We start from the raw sequence: 17240 nt of genomic DNA, 5'->3' as shown, positions 1-17240 counted from the left end.
CCTGGGCAACTTGGTGAGACCTCATCTCTACAATAAATGAAAAAATCAGCCGGGCATGGTAGTGCATGCCTGTAATTCCGGCTACTTGGAAGGCTGAGGTGGAAGGATCGCCGGATCCCAGCAGGCGAGGCTGCGGTGGCCGGGAGCGGCCACTGCACTCCAGTATGGGCGACAGAGTGAGCATCCAACTCAAAAATAAAATAAAATAAAATGGCTATTTGAAAGAATACTGCTCCATGTAATTATAAGAAATCTTCACTCTTCTTAGGTTGTAAACTTTTCATAGTTGTTTCAAACACATTATTCTATTTATTAGAATAATCTTGACCTGTCCTTTTTTTTAAAAGGAAAATATCACTTTAGTTAGCTTTTTTTTTTGTTTTTATTTTATCAGTATAATCGAGCTACTTTCCTCTCATGCATAGTTTTAATTTGCAAGAGGAAGTTACTATCTCCTCGTTTCCTTGTTTTATCCCTTTTCAAAAATGTTAGTTCAATGATGTATTATCCAAGTAGTTTTATTCCTGGTAAATTAGCTTTTGCCCTGAAAACATGGGGACAGAAGTTCTTTGAACCACTTATCAAGGAACTGTGAGGACATTTAAAACCATTATCGGCCACATCAGCAAGCTTCCTGTTTCATCAAGTGACTTCTCTGATTTTTTTCCTACAATATTATGATAAAGTTGTTTTTTTTTTTAATAAACAGAGGCAGTAATGAATACCCGAAATAAAAATCCACTCTACTTTGGAAGAAAGTATACTATATGTCATGTTACTCTATTATTCAGTTAATTGTTATTTACCTTGGGATTAAATGTATACATTTATTTTTATATGACTATATCAACCCATACTTAAGAGCCATAATTTAATAATAAAGCAAGGACTGATTATTAATCACATATAACTAATATAGGTTATAAAAAACCCATTCAATTTATTTTCTCTACGTTCATAAGATGATTTAAATGTAAACATTTTAATGATTTAGCAAAGTGTCTTTTTAGCTAACATAATAGAGAAATCTGTATTCAAGTAAAAAAATTCTTTTTAGAAACACATGCCTATGATAAAATGAGTGCTTGAAAAAATAAGAGTATGACATTTTGGTCATTGGCTGAATCAGTTATTACAGTTGTATTTGTAGAGGGTTGTAGAAACTTAAAAATTAGAATATGTATAGATAATACTCAAACAATGAAAGGTTATCTTGCTCACTGTAAAATAGTGTTATTCATTCAACAAAATTTTTTTTTGAATCAAGATTTCATTCACAGTGTCTCCCAGGCTGGAGTGCTGTGGCACAGTCATGGCTCACTGCAGCCTCAACCTCCTGAGCTCAGAGAATTCTTCTACCTCAGCCTTCCAAGCATCCAGAACTACAGGCACACGCTACCACGCCTGACTGATTTTTTGATTTCTTGTAGAGATGAGGTCTCGCCAAGTGTCCCAGGCTGTTCTCGAACCCGCGGACTCGGGCGATCCTCTCATCTCGGCCTCCCAAAGTGCTGGGTTTACAGACTTGAGCCACCATGCCCAGCCCCTTATTTCTAATACCTGTGGCAATGACTAAGACTAAAGTCTTACATTTTCCTTCTCCGGTTGTAAGTGACTGGGAAAGTTGAAAACCGATTCAGGCACGAAGTGGTTTACTTAGGGTGAGAGTACAAGTGCTTAATAGAACCCAGGAGTCCTGACTCTGCAGACAGTTTGGAGAGAACATGTCCTGCTCCCTGAGAAGAAAGATTGCCACTGAAACTTCAGAAAGCCTTGGGTCTAGTTTTAACCGAGGTCTATTATCTTTCGTTTTGAGAAAAGACTTGAAACGGCATAGCCCCCAAGGGGCCTGTGTATGCCTGAGTGTGATGAGGGTGGGAGACAGAGTAATACATGAAGACCCCAGGACCAAACAAAGCAGACATGTAAGTCGTTGTGCTGGGCAGGGGAACAAATGCTGTTCAGGGCTGCGGAGGTAACACAGCATTTATTTTTCCATGCTTTCCTTTTAAGAGAAAAATGTAAGACTAATAAGATCATAAACATTGCATTTGGCTTATGTTGAAATTCTGTATTGATTTTTCAATTTGCCTCCATGATTATGTTCTTGAGTCTGATGACATTCTGGTTTTCATTTCCAGATTCATATTTCACCAACATTTTCCTTGCACTACATACCTTGCTATAAAATGAAGGTTTCTTGGTTTCCAAGAAAAAAAGCGTATATTACATAGTATAGCTGAAATCCAAAATGTCTCCCAGATGGAAAAGACAGAACATTCGTCTCATCTTTTCCTACTGGATCTGGCCGGGTTTTGGAAAGGACTTTATTATTTTCATGTGGCAAGCTACATTGGCAAATTGTTCCTCAAAGTACGCAGTGGCGTGTTCATCTAATATTATAAGATATGGGCAGCATTTATGAAAGATTATAAATCTTACAACTGTCTTCAGAAACTTAAAATACAGCTGGAAATGTTTTGCTTCCAACAAATATGCAATCTTCATAAAATTGGAAAAGAAATGCTTTGAATAAATAATGTTTTAGTTTATTTCTCTCTAGTGTGGGAACTATTTCGTTTAGTCAAAATCATGCCATAAAACTTCTCCCTCCTCTACATTAGCGCCCTTGCCTCTGTATTTATATTATGCTGGTGCATTTCTTTTTTTATTTTTCATATGCCAGATTGCTTTGCCTTGTTTTTAAAGATAGAAAACTGGATTTACTCCCGGGAACTCTTTCCCTAACTCGACCAGTTTAAAAACGAAGCAAGGATTGAGTCAGTTAATTAATTTAAATGAGATTACAAATCAAAAACATATTATGCAATCTTGATTTAATTACCACATCTTATTTACTTAATTGAAAACACACCGAAGAAAGTTGACAATGACCAGTCCTGTGCTTTTGCATTCTGTAGGTCAAAGGCTTCGAAAGCAAGAAGGATAGGTGATCCTGGTTGTGACCTTTGGTTCGCTCAATCCCTGGATCAGCAGAGAGTCATTGAACTTAATCTTAGGGCAGAGAGGTCAGATACGATTATCCTAGCTTCCCTTTGTGGGGGGTTTTGGCGCTAGCTAATGAAGTACCGCAACCCTCTGGTCGGAGATGTTGGCAGGTTTAACACTTTTTGTGCAGGGGTTTTTGTATCTACACCGGTCAACAGTCTCCTGGTGTAGACAGGTTCGAATTGCTGTCATACGCATTTATGACTTTTTTCACCTTGAATTTCAGGGGCTTGTGTTTTTCAGTTAATATCCTGTGGACAAATTTCAGTCTTGAGCCCAAGCAAATCCTTATTTTAATCCTTGGGACGTGATGCTTTGAACTTAATCTCCCTATTAAGCAAAAAAAGTGGCTCTTTTAAAAAAAGGTTTAATAATAGCACTAGTGGAAGGCATAGAGGTAAGAAATAGTATGTATTACGTATCTACTCTCTTGTTCCATATTTTTTTCTGGTGAATTAAACTACATTATCTTCAAGGTTCCTCAACATAGCAATCTCTTTTAAAATGACAGGTTTTGCTAAATCAGACACATATTTTAAAATCAGTGCTAACCAGCCGGGCTTGGTGGTTCAGCTATAATCCCAGCGCTTAGGGAGGCTGAGGTGAGTGAATTGCCTGAGCCTGTGGGTTCGAGACCCACCTGGGCAACTTGGTGAGACCTCATCTCTACAATAAAATCAAAAATTAGCTGGGCGTGGTAGTGCACGCCTGTAGTTCCAGCTACTTGGAAGGCTCAGGCGGAAGGATTGCCAGAACTCAGCAGGTCGAGGCTGTGGTGGCCGGGAGTGGCCACTGCACTCCAGTCTGGGTGACAGAGTGAGACTCCAACTCAAAAAAAAAAAAAATCAGTGCTAACCAATAGAAAGGGAGATCTGGAGGTGGAGGCCTTCAGATGTGAAATGGTATAGATTAAAAGGCATGATCAAACATATGCAGTAGGCCAGGCACGGTGGCTCACGCCTGTCATCCCAGCACTCTGGGAGGCAGAGGCGACAGGATTGTCTGAGCCCATGGGTTCGAGACCAGTCTGGGCACTTTGGCACGACCTTGCCTTTGCAATAAACTTTTAAAAATTAGCCAGGCTAGTGGTGCGTGCCCACGGTTCCAGCTATCTGGAAGACTGAGGCAGAAGGATTACCTGAGCCCAGCAAATCGAGGTTGCAGTGGCTGTGAGTGTGCCACTGTGCTCCAGCCTAGGTGACAGAGTGAGACTCCAACTCAAAAAATAAAATAAAATAAAATAAAATAAGATGAAATAAATGTGGGAAGTTGCATCTCCCAAATATCATCTTGGTTTTGCCAAAAGTATTCAGAATTTTTTTTCTCTTTTTGCTGCTCAGAATTGGATTTAGGAGGAGACTAGATTTATTAAAAACATGTCAAAGACTCTATTAGCAAAGCAATAGAGTTACAACTTCCTATGTATATCGCTTGTTAACCAAGTTTTGCAATGCAATGGACTCCAAATAATGCAGTGTCCTACGAAGAAGCTGAGAGAGAGAGAAAGGAAGATAGAGAGAGATGCAGACACATGCACAGACACATGCCCTCATGGTAGGGAAGTGGAGGCAGAGAAACCCTGTTCACAAACCTCGACATGCTAATAAGAGGCAAAGAAAACATTCCATTTTCCTGGGTTCTTTGTGTTGTTTTGCTAATAAACATTTAATAGAAGGAAAAGAAAATATTGTAAAAGTATAGTTTTGTGTTGCCTTAATTGATGAAGCATTCTTCCATGAAAACTGAAGCTGTGTTGGCTTTTAACTGTGCTGAAGATGGAAAAAAAAGGCCAAGTTATATAATAGGAACTGTGATTATATAGACCTAACTTGCTATAAATCTCAAGGAAATCAGTCATGGCGGACAATAAACTTCCAAGAGCGAGGCACAACACTTTGGGCAGAAAGAGAAGAAAAGTCAGAGGGAGGTTTTGCCCAAGGAGAATAGTTTTCACCCCTTTACCTCTAAAAATGTAGATCTTTTTGTCTTACCGTTTTGTTTCTCTAGTTAAAAAACATATGTTTTTGTATTCCTTCACTTAGGTTTTTGTTTCTTACAGCTTCCGGTTTTTTTTAAATGATTCTTTCTGGCATGCTGTATATTTAATTTAAAATATATATACTATTTTAGTATGTTGGTAAATCATAAAGTTTTAGAGATAAAGAAAGAGACTGTTCTGAGTCTTTTGAAAAACCTTGTGATATTCTTTAGTGGACAAAGGGCTGTTTCTTCACCTGCTTAAGGCAAAGGAATACGACAAAGGGGCCCTTTATCACATGATGACTAACTTTAGTTCTAGCAAGAGGCTACCTGTAGGTTGACAGGTTATAGTGTGGGTTCAGTTACGCCTCTGCTATCCCTTAATATAAAAGCTATAGTGTTATAGAATCATAGAATTTTAGAGTCACGAGGGCCTGACAATTTACCTTGTTCAGTTCCTTCTTTGCACTAAAATGACTCTCAATTAAAATCATGCTTCTCAAGCTTGCTTTTTTTCTGTTGATTCTTAAGTCATGCTGTCAGAGAATAGAGATCTTGGAATAATAAGCTTCATCTAAGAGTAGAAGGACAGTTTAAATGTAAAGGTTATTAGAAGCTACTTGGCCCTCTGCTTGCCAAACTAGGAACACAGATCTCCACCTAACGTCTCTTCCCTTTATAGGAGAGAGCCAAAAATGAAATTCGGACCCCAAATTGTTTCTTTTATCTACCTCATCCCGTTTTCAAATATCCCTTCAGGAAGGAGGAAAGCAGAACTGAGCCTTCCATCAAACTGTCAGACTCTGGGAACTGATCATCTATCCCCATTCCTTGCTACAGAAGTGTTTGATTTCTGGTGTCTATTTTAGCATAGAGTGGCATGTTTAGTCTTCTTTGTGCGCTTCTATAGTTTATAGGACAATTGTTTTCTGTTCATTTGATTAACCAGACGGGCTAGGCACTGCCCCAAAGATGAGGGCTATACGGCTCAATAGGGCATGTCATGATGTCCAGAGTACAAAAGAGGCGACTTTAATAGGGGGAACTTCAGGGAGAAGAAATGGGGAGCATCTTGTACAAAGACTCAGAGATATCAAATGTACGTGACCCACAAGGAACCAAAAGACTAAGGTGTGACCACCCGGTGCTGTCAGGGTCAAGATCAAGGTGCTTTGAACGGCTTGCTGAAAAAAACTCAGTTTTTTTCTGTGGGTATTTGGAATACATGTAAAAGTTTTAGCAGGGATTTAATTTAATCAGTTTGGAGTTTTATGACGATCACCTTGGTAGCAGAGTGAAATATGTACCAGAAAGCTGGGAAACCAGGTCATTTTCCAGAACCTTGTTTGTAAGCTCACCTCCTTCTGATATCTTTTATGACATGCTTTTGCCCACCCTTTAAAGAAGAATAAACTGTTCCTTCTTGATATGTACTCATTTGTAGTACCTATCACATTTTTTAAAAAATTGTATGTGTCTTCTTTTTGGGCAGTCTCTAAACTTCTATGTGGAATGGGATATATAGATCTTTTTTTTAAAGGGTACTTTAAAGGGCATTATTGTAAATCAAATGAAAGTGTAATCAGCATTATGGAGCACCTACTGTGTTCCAAACATTACCAAGTGTTAGGGGTATAGAAGGTGCTTCATAAATCTTTTTTTTTTTTTTTTTTTTGAGTCAGAGTCTCACTCTGTCACCCAGGCTGCAGTGTGGTAGCACACTCACGGCCACTGCAGCCTCGATCTGCTGGACTCAGGCAATCCTTCCACCTCAGCCTTCCAAGTAGCAGGAACTATAGGCGTGTGCTGCCACACCCGGCTGATTTTCTTAGTTACTGTAGAGAGGAGGTCTCAAAGTTGCCCAGACTGGTCTCGAACCCCTGAGCTCAGGCAATCCTCTCGCCTCTGCCTCTCAAAGTGCTAGGATTACAGGTGTGAGCCACTGCACCCAGCTTCCATTAATCTTAATTGATTTGCATTTGATTTATGTATTAATGACCTTGGAAAAATCTTTTACAGTTTTAATGACTCACCCATCTCAGATAATTGCAGTCTATCCACTCCAGAAAGTTAGTGGTCAGTAGCAAATATTTTACAGGCCATTTTATTTATCATCATATATATTTAGCAAACATTTCGTAGGACTTCTACCAGACTGTGCATAATTTCCTTTGTTTATCAGAGATCATCCAAACTAAATTTTATTTAGAATTGGCCTCTCTTTTAAAGCATCAATTAGTGTATAGAGTTTCAATGATAATAATTACTATTTCCAACTTAGATAAGGAAAGTAGCTAAAAGGTTTTTTAAAATTCTGAAAACAGTTTTGAATGTATTGGTAAATGGTGAGAAGAGAGAGGGAAGTTAGGAGAAGGTAAAGTTCCCCAAAACATTTAATCTTCTGAAAAACCATTTGGCTTTGTGTGCTTTCAGGATTCCCTCATATCCAGTCAAGAAGCAGTCTGTCTGAATAGGTGGTCCTTATAGAGAATATATATATTCATAGTTGTCAGGTAACTTTGGATGGCTTATTTGGATCACTTAAGTATCCTGGGATCATCCATAATATTGAGTCATTAGGGAAACCTGTTCCCTCTTTAGGTCAAGTTTAGATATTAGAAGAGCCACAAGCAATGGACTACTGTTTATTTATTCATTCATTCATTTACTTACTTAGGGTCTCACTCTGTCACCCTTCCATGTCACTGAAGGCAGTGGCACTATCACTGCTCACCACAGCCTCAACCTCCTGGGCTCAGGTGATCATTCTGCCTCAGCCTCCCGAGTAGCTGGTTCTGAAGACATGTGCCACTATGCCTGGCTGATTCTCTCATATATTTTTGGTAGAGATGAGTTTTTGCTACATTGCTTAGACCGATCTCAAACTCTTTAGGTCAAGCAATCCTTTCACCTCAGCCTTCCAAAGTGCTGGGATTACAGGTGTAAGCCACTGTGTCTGGCCTGACTGCCTTTTTTAAAAAAACAAAAAACAAACAATTGTTTTGATTTTTAATAAATGTTGTCAAACTCATTTATTTGTTTGTTTGTTTATAGAGATATGGGTTACAAGTGAGGGTTAACTACATAAGTAGCTGCATGTAGGTGAAGTTTGGGCTTCTAAGTGATCCTCACTCCTCATGGTAGTGGACCAGGTATGCTTTGTATTGTCACGTGTCCCCCTTTTCTTCCTCCGTCCTCTGGCAGTGCCCAGAGACTCCCGATCCCTCCTTTGTGTGACTCTTTTTTGAAAGGAGTGGATGAAAGGATTGGGGAAAAGTTAGTCAGGGTCCTGCGGGGGTATGGACTTTTTTTTAATTCCTGGAGAGTCTTTAACCTGGGGGAGGAGGAAGTGATTGAGTTTAAATCAGTATTTAGTAATTCAGTATTGAGTAATTTAGAAGTCATTTTATTATCATTTTTAGAAGAATATATGTTAATTCACAGTTAAATAATAAAACAGGCCGGGTGCGATGACTCAGCCTATAATCCCAGCACTTTGGGAGGCTGAGGCGAGAGGATTGCTTGAGACAACTTGGTGAGACTTCATCTCTACAAAAAATCACAAAAATTAGCCGGGGGTGGTGGTGTGCACCTGTTGTTCCAGCTAGTTGGAAGGCTGAGGCAGAAGGATCACCTGAACCCAGCAGGTGGAGGCTGCTGTGGCCGTGAGCATGCCACTGCACTCCAGCCTGGGCAGTGGAGTGAGACTCCAACTCAAAATAATGATGATGATGATGATGATAATAATAATAAAGAATGGGGAATATGACATTTTATAAGAATGTCATATAAAATCTATTTCAGTTCAACATCATGTCCCGTTGAGTCGGAAAGAGACAAACACGGAGATGTAGAAATGTAGACTGAAATGAAGCAAGAGGAAATCAAAGGTAGGGGGAGTGAGGGAGGACAGGTTTTGGTTGGCAGCCTTCAACAGCCAGTCCCCTCTTTTCCCCCAAATCAAGATCTTTCCAAACTTAAGACCTAGTGTGCTGAGCTCAGAACACTTTATCCTTTCGTTTTACTTTTTAATTTTTTTAATTCATTTTATTTTAAAGACATGGGGTACAATCTAGAACTCGGTATACACGTGGTTATCGTACAGGTAGAGTTTGGGCCTCCCTTTGGTCTCCACTTGGCCTGGTTTCAGACCAGGTACCCTTATTCATAGAACCCTTAATCTAACCAGGTTTGTTCCTCAAAGACTTCAGCCTTCTGGGAGGTAATTTGTGTCAGCTGGCTAGTGTCTGCTTCCTTCTACTCGTGGTCGATCCTAAGAGCCTTGAGGCAACCTTCCCCCCTGGGGGGAGCATTGGTCTAAAGTATTTACATAGAATTTCAGGTGGACATAGGCATGGTTAGATGCTTGCACTAGGATGGACAGAATTTAGTTGTGCCCTTTTTTCCCCTTCCTGACAGTCCCTTAAAAATACTAATCACTTTAAACTATGTCTCTATGTTTAGCGATATCTTTCATTTACTGATCATGTATACCGTGTCTGACCTAATGCTTTTGATGCTTGATTTGATATAATCTTTGTAATGGCTCTGCTAGGGAAATGCTATTGTTGTAGTTTTCAGGATCAAGATACCAAGGCTCTAAGAGTTAAGTAATTTTGCACAAGATCATACCACTCGTAAGGGACAGAGCCAGGCTTCACTATAAATTATTAAGCATGCACAGAGAGAGAGAGAGAGAGAGACAGAGACAGAGAGAGAGACAGAGAGAACTTGAGCAAAGAGATGGAAGTGGTTATATAAAACCTTTGGGTATTGAGTAATTTGACCTAGGTGGTGAGTTGGAAGGGTTTTAGATGTGGTCTGAATAATTCCTTTTCTGAAGTCAACCACAATAACAGTTCATTTTTGGTTTCTCTGCCAGCTGCGACTCCCTGGTTAGTTCCTTTTCTAACATTTGGAATTAAGTGACCAATATAAGGTGACATAAGAGTTAAGAGTAGATTATAGTGTTAGAATTTACAATCTGAAAAGTAAGCATTCTGTTTCTCATCTGCTGAGAAGGCCCCCTCCTATGTTTTGGGGGCACAGTCTCTACGATTTTATTTCAAGAGAGGACACAGGCTCTGTATTATGAAGAAAAACTTGTTGCTGTGTGCCAGATCCTTTTAGAAAGTGGAATCGGTACAAAAAGTAAATGTATGACTCAAATTTAGGGTATGCTTTATTTTTCCCTCAAATGCTTGTGGCTTTTTTTTTTAATTATTAAGTATATTTTTTCAATTGAAAAAGTTGGTCTGCAGTTGTTGGAAATGAGAAGAAAAAGTAATTTGCAGCAGAAAAGAATTGAGTTTCGCAAAGGGGGATGTTGTGGTAATAGTTGATGCCATTGTTCTAACTGAATACTTGCCTACAAATGGAAGAGACCTTCGTTCTTTACTCTACTGGACCCAAATTATTGTAATTTTCAGGATCAAGATACCAAGGCTCTAAGAGTTAAGTAATTTTGCACAAGATCATAGCACTTGTAAGGCACAGAGCCAGGCTTTACTATAAATTATTAAGCACGCAATACATGATGGGAAAGAAATCTGTGATGCCATTTTGAAGTTGAGATAACCCAGTGTGCTAGGGTTCGTGTCTGGGGTCCACAGCTCTTGAAATGGAGCCCCCGCTGCCCTGACAGCTCTAACCCACTTCATGTTGTGTTATCACGAAGTTGGCGTCAGCCGCCTGGAGGGATGCATGTCTCAGTCTTCATAAATGTGAGATAGCTTCGGAGGGTAAATGCAACATAGGGAGGCTCTGGTCAGTGGGTGTGTTATACATGAGTAGGAACACCTCAGAATGTTAGAATCACTTGAGAAATTAACCTACAGTGTGGCATGAAGACATTCGTCAGAATTCAAGGCAGAAAGAACTGAGGCTATAGCAAAATAATATAATTGATCATTTTTTTGCAACTATCATACTCCAGTGCTGGAAAGTGGCCAATATTGTACCATCTCTTATAGGAATGTAGAAAGAGAAAAATTGCTCTTCTAAGTGATAAGTCACTGAGTCTTGCCTCAAGTTCAGAGGAATTCCTGGGAGATGAAAGAGAAGACGTTTAGAGAGTACCCACTTCTCTGACTTATCTGCAGGACACTAACTGGAATCTAGACTGCAATTGTGTTCATTTCCAGTTGTTTTTTGCTTCCATTTTGAAAAATTGGGGGAAAAATTGGAGGAAAATGTGGAAATCACTAAATATTTGCTATGATTTTTTGTGAAATCTGTTCTAGAGCAAAAAATGAAAACACGATAAAGAAAATGGAAAAAAGGGGGTAAAATTCTAATCTCAGCATTGAATCTAAGCTAGAAAGAATGAAGCAAAGGGCAGAAGTAACCAAGTTTTGTACAAGGAGAAACTAACAGAACGTTCTTGCATCTAATAGTGGAAGCAGCAATTTCAGTACGTTTAATCACTTACCTGGAAGAACAGAATCACCCTGATGTAAAAAGCCAGGGTATGATTTTTCTGCTTACCCAAGATTCAGTTCCTTCCTTGGCTTAAGTCTAACAGCAAGGTTTTGGTGGAGAGACCTGTCAATTTCCGGCAGTCCCTAACAGAGCCGTCATCTTGGTCTCACCTATCAGATCTTGTTGAAATTCGTTTTCAAGTTCAGAATTGTCTTTTCTGGGCAAGCAGAGAGGCTGCTGAATCTGATCCATTCATTTCTCCAGCAACCCTTGCAAGCCTAGTGCATGCACAGCTGTGGACAGCACACTGAGGAAGACACAAAGACGTAGACAGGATCTCTACCTCTGCTTGGGAGCATGCCATTGAGTTGGGGAGACAAAACTTAGATGCTAGGACCAATGAAAGAAGATTGCAAAGCAGCTTGCAAGTAAGTGTGTCCTCGTATGGGGCAAATGACCCATAAATACAGGGAGGACAGGGAGGAGAGAGGAGTGAGCGAAACGCCACTGTGTCAGATGAGTCACAGGAAAGACACGTTGCTTAACAGTTGCGCATCCTCTATATTTCTTTCTGTAGCGTTGATGAGGAATTATGTGGGATAAGAAATCCAGATACACGACATTGATCTCTTCCTCCTTATCTGAAAAGTCTGTCCATCTGTCGCAGATGAAAATTAAATTGATCCAACAATTTGCTCTCCACAAAGCCATGTTGGTTTCTACCTAGTAATTTGTGCTTTTCTTGGTTTTGCAAATCGATTGCTATTATGGGATGTAGACAAATCTGGGCCTGGATCCAATAGGTTGGGGGATTATTGGAGTGGATATGTGTACTTGTGTGTGAAATCCTGGAAAAGCGGACTCTCATTTCTGTGTATTTTACTCACTGAATAAAAACATATTTTCAGGCTTTTTAAACCATGTTTAATTACACTCAGATTGCATTTTTAAGGGAATATGGCCGCTTTATTTCATATTGCTCCCAACAGGACTTCATATTTGCCTAACCTTCAAACCATCTTCAGGGGCTTTATGGGCAGACCTTTTGTTTCAAAAAAGCCTTGCTGTAGCCCGAGAATATTATAAATCAATGCCTGTTTTTTTTCTTTTGACATAGAAATGCATATAGACATTCAGTTAGTTTAATGAATAAAATATTGCTATCAAAAGTCTTGGAAAAGCATACTTTATTTAAGCACTCGACTTCATTGTTATAACTTAAGGTTTTTTTTAAGTCCTCCTGAGGGTTGTGAAATTCTTTCAAGACAAATTAAAAAGAAAACATTTTCTGTGATTTCTTTATAGATTCTGGACAATCAGGAAGTCCAAGCCACAATGATCCTGCCAAGAATCCTCCAGGTAAATGTGTGTTCCAGGACGTTTGCAATCTGACATTGTTGGAGAACAAAGGTACCACTGTATAGATAAACACCCCATAATTGGTCAGCTGCCTATTTTGTTCTGGCAGGCAGGTATGATCAGGACAAGATGTGATTGTGCTTAGGCCCTTTGCAGTGGCAAATGCTTCTGTATTGGCGTCATCCATTTTTGTTGATATTTCTTTGAAAATGAAATGCATAAATCTTGTGTATCTTTTAGGTGCGAAAAGTCATCACTGTTTGAAAAATCAGTACGCCTCTTCTTCTTTCTTTTAAGACTTACAAGAAAAAGTAAAAATTTCTATACTCATTACAGTTTATCAACTCTCGTTCCTTGAAAAGGGGGGTAGTGGTGGCGGTTGGTTATGTTTCCACTGAAGGATTTTTGCAAGACTTTTTATTCCATAAGGCTTTTATTGGCTCCCCAGAATGAGGAAATAATGAAAGTAAGACTGTATTCTTTAGTACAGAGTATGCCAAATGCTCTCTTTATTTTCAGAAGTTGTTCCAGAGCTGAAAATGGGTTTTTATAACTTGGCTGTCTTCACAGTTTTCTTGATCCCAACTCTGAACATATAGCATTTTGCTTTTGGTTGGAGCAGTGGTTTTTGGGGGGTTTTTTTCCTCATGTGATAAAACTAGTGCAAAGAATTTTTATTATTATTATTATCATAAGAATGTGAATTATATTTGTGACTTCGGTAAAGGAGTGCACTAACACTAACTAACAAAAACAAAACACAAAATCCCTGCATCAGTGACACATGCCGTCTATCTCCCCAGTCTGGTCTTTCTTTTCATGGAAAATAAACCAACAAGTTCATAAAATGTAATAATAAAAGTTTCCTCAAGTAGACTTTGTTTGAGGCCCTTCACTGTTTGGTCTTCCTTGTCATAGAGCTTAGCTAGTGTGAGGTTTTAATACCTGAAAAAAACCAAAATTGCAAGAAGGTGTATCAGGCTAATTTTGTCGTAAAGTGATACTAGAAAGATAAAATCGGTAGATATACACATAAAAATGCAAGATTGAAACAGAATATAAATTTTTTTCTGAGTATTTGCCTATATTTTGTTATTTTTTACTTTAGAAAAATTATGTTGTTCTAAACACTTATTAATTCTGTATTGTACAAAGTCATATTTTTTGACAAATTAACACACATTCTTCAAATTTGAAAGTTCTAATTAAATACAAGTTCTAAAAATGTATTCTAAGTTTTTTTTTTAATAAATCATTTAATATTTCTGCAAATTGAGAGCAAAACACTGAAAAACTGAACAATTTTAAATGTGATTCCAAATTAAATTTTTTTATTTTTTTGTGTGGATGGAGGATTGGAATTATTTCAGTGATCTTTTCAAAAAAGACTAGCTAGCCATTTAGAATATAATAAATTTTGTCAGGAATTTTCTGTAGTTGAAAAAAAATTTACTTATCTTTTAATTATACAAAGATTTCTTCTTTTTAATCGACTGTTTTTGTTTTCTGTGTTGTATGATAGCCAAAAATGAATTGTTTCAAAACATTTTTTAAAAAGCCTTCTTACTCATCTTACAAAGAATGAAGAGGGAGAGAGAATAACTTTTCCTTTTTGGTAGAAAAAGAGCTGATAAGTATTACTAGTCAGACTAAACAAAGGATATGTTCTTTGCATTTGAATGACAGCTTGATTTGAAATTAATAAAGCAGTGATTGTTTGAAATGCATTTCTGAACATGTACAGAAGGAATTATGCTCACCTAAAACTGTTCTCTACTAGAGCTGAATAAATAATCTTTGAATAGTTATGAAATGCCAGAATTTGATTTTTTAATATTTGTCAAGAAACTTGGTTGCAATTTTCAATGTAGCATTTCTTAATTTTTCTGTTTGTATACACTATGGCAAACAGAGACAATCAAGGTAGAACACCTCTGTTTTGTTCTAGTTTTTCCCTTTTGAATTTTCCTTGGGAATCTTTTTTGAGACTGTGTCCTGAAACTGGGATATTATAGATGCATACATTTTATAATTCATTGAAAATTTTATATATGTAAAACTATACATTGATTCCAGTTTTTTTTAGAGCTAGAATATTAAAAAGTACACGTAGTACCAAACCTGAATGTGATTAGAATTTTCTTTGATTTTTCAGAAACATTAATTACATCATTTGAACATGCTTTGTGTATTATTATAGTATGAACATAACCACAGAGCTTATTCAAGGATTCTATTATGGACTTAAATCACAGTGATTATTAAGAAATATTTGATAAAATTTAGATTTTGTACTGTAATATCTTGAAACAAATTAAGCAACTAGAATATAAAAATATCTTGTCATCTTAAATGTGAAAAACCAGAACTTATTAAGGTTTTTGTTTCCTAGTCAATTGGAATAAATTACACTATGAAAAGCTTATTTCATAAGTTTCAGCATCTTTGGAATTTTGGAACATAATTTATCTTCAGGAGGCTCTTTTTATCTCTTTATTCTGACTGGCTGAAATGTGAAATCTCCAAAGTTGAGATTTAGCATCTAGAAAAAACACCACTCTATTTGTGGGAAAATTCAATTTACTGCCCAAGCAATGATGCAATCAAATTATTTTGCTGCTTGTATTTTTATAACAAAGAGAAGCTAAACTTTTGGAGAAGATCACCTTGATTGCTAACGCTTTCCTATCACTTGTAGTTTTCCACTGGGAGATGTGCAACCCATGGAAATTGCTACCATCTACTCCTGTGTTTATTTCCCAACAGCTTGGGAAGAGATGGCAACAACTCCAGCCCTTTTGGATATAGGCTCTTTGAAATCTGTTTCCCACTGTTGACATGAAGGTGGAATCCCATCCAATCATCCTCTAAGTGCAGAGGCATATGTCTACCCACAAACTGAACACCCTCTCTGACTTGGCTTCTATCCAGCATCAGACATGAGTGTTTGACTTTGAGACTACTTGCTCGGTGATTCAGAAATTCTGAAGGGTGGCCCTAAAGCTCTTCAGACTGTAATGTGAATGTCTACAGAGAGGCCTTCAGTTTTTTGTTTCGTTTTGTTTTGTTTTTGAGTTGGAGTCTCACTCTGTCACCAGACTGGAGTGCAGTGGCACACTCCTGGCCACCACAGCCTCGACCTGCTGGGCTCAGGCAATCCTTCCACCTCAGCCTTCCGAGTAGCTGGAATTACAGGCGTTTGCCACCACACCCAGCTAAGTTTTTGATTTATTGTAGAGACAGGGCCTTGCCAAATTTCCCAGGCTGGTCGCAAACCCTTGAGCTCAGGCAATTCTTTCACCTCGGCCTCCCAAAGTGCTGGGGTTACAGACTTGAGCCACCTCGCCAGGCAGACCTTTAGTTTTTAACTTGTGTTTCTCTGTTAGAATTAGTATGTAAACACACACAAACAAGAGTAACCCATTTTGGGGAGGAGGAGCATTTGGCATTTGGTACGTTATGAGATGTTTAAGTAGCTTTTTGTTATTTGCAATTTTATAGACCATTTAAATAGCCTTCATGGTATTTCTTTAAACTATTTGTGACTTCATATTTTATTTTGATTCTTTGTTACATGGTGAGGATGGGCACCATAGGCTTTTCAAAGCTGAGGTGTTCTAAAAATCAGATGCCACCCAAGGACATGACATAGTAATTGTGATGGCATTGGCCAAGCAGCACTAAGCTACTTCATTGTTTAATGACGTACATCTTCCCTGTTTAGGATAGCATCAGAAGCTATACATTTATATTGTCACCTCTTTTTAAATATCAAGTTAATCCCTCCTGAGCAGTAGAACTCCAAGAGTTCTCTCTTGACTATAGCAGACAACTCTTGTGGACTAAACAAGGATAAGCCATTAATCTAGAGATTTAGACCCAGATCAGATTTTACTCTTAGTAATTAAAAACTCCACTGCCACTTTTAGGAGCTGTGTGATTGATTGGATTATAATATTTTGAAATTAGCTTTGACTTGCTTCATTATTGTGTGTGTTTTCTTGGGCTATGAGTTTTAAGCATCCCAACCTCAATCACTTGGCTAATGCTGGAATGAATCATATTCAGAGGAAAGCAAGGCGATCTAGAATGCGTATTTTTGTTTCTAAGTAAATTTCAAGCGAATGCCTCACAAAGAAATGTTGAATCCTAGGACAGGTTTTGCAAATTTTATGAAGCAAACTTTTGAGGTATTTCAAGTGTCATCAACCAGAACTTTCCTACCTGGAATCACATGGACTTAACATCCCACCTTTATTTTTTGGAGTTTTCATAGGATGCTTTTGCTGTTTTATGTGTTGACTTTTGCGTGTGGCCTGGAAAAACCTCAGGGAACCATCAGGACCATCTATTGGGTATACCTCAAATAAGCCACCTTGTATCCTCTCTGGAACAAGGATAGCCCTAAGGAAACCATTGAATAAATTAAAAATGATCATCTACTAACCATCACTATTTGCTTGACTTGCACA

General features: G+C 38.2%; 1 protein-coding gene across 3 annotated transcripts in view; it reads left to right on the top strand.

Annotated features, from left to right (window-relative positions):
• Nucleotides 1-17240, top strand: part of NFIB (nuclear factor I B) — a 240167-nt gene that overhangs the window by 120762 nt on the left and 102165 nt on the right. For 2 of the 3 annotated variants that reach the window (XM_021718358.1, XM_021718357.1), the window contains one exon: nucleotides 12715-12768. In XM_021718358.1, coding sequence (XP_021574033.1) covers nucleotides 12715-12768 — 54 coding nt within the window. Of the gene's footprint in view, nucleotides 1-11694; nucleotides 11838-12714; nucleotides 12769-17240 lie in introns of those variants that run through there. The other variant, XM_021718359.1, reaches the window with a different exon arrangement.

This window comes from Carlito syrichta, unplaced genomic scaffold (genome assembly GCF_000164805.1).
Source record: "Carlito syrichta isolate Samal-C Ts95f unplaced genomic scaffold, Tarsius_syrichta-2.0.1 Scaffold312123, whole genome shotgun sequence".
Classification (NCBI taxonomy): Eukaryota; Metazoa; Chordata; class Mammalia; order Primates; family Tarsiidae; genus Carlito; species Carlito syrichta.
Note: the sequence above shows the minus strand (reverse complement) of the source record. Positions and strands in the feature narration are given on the sequence as shown.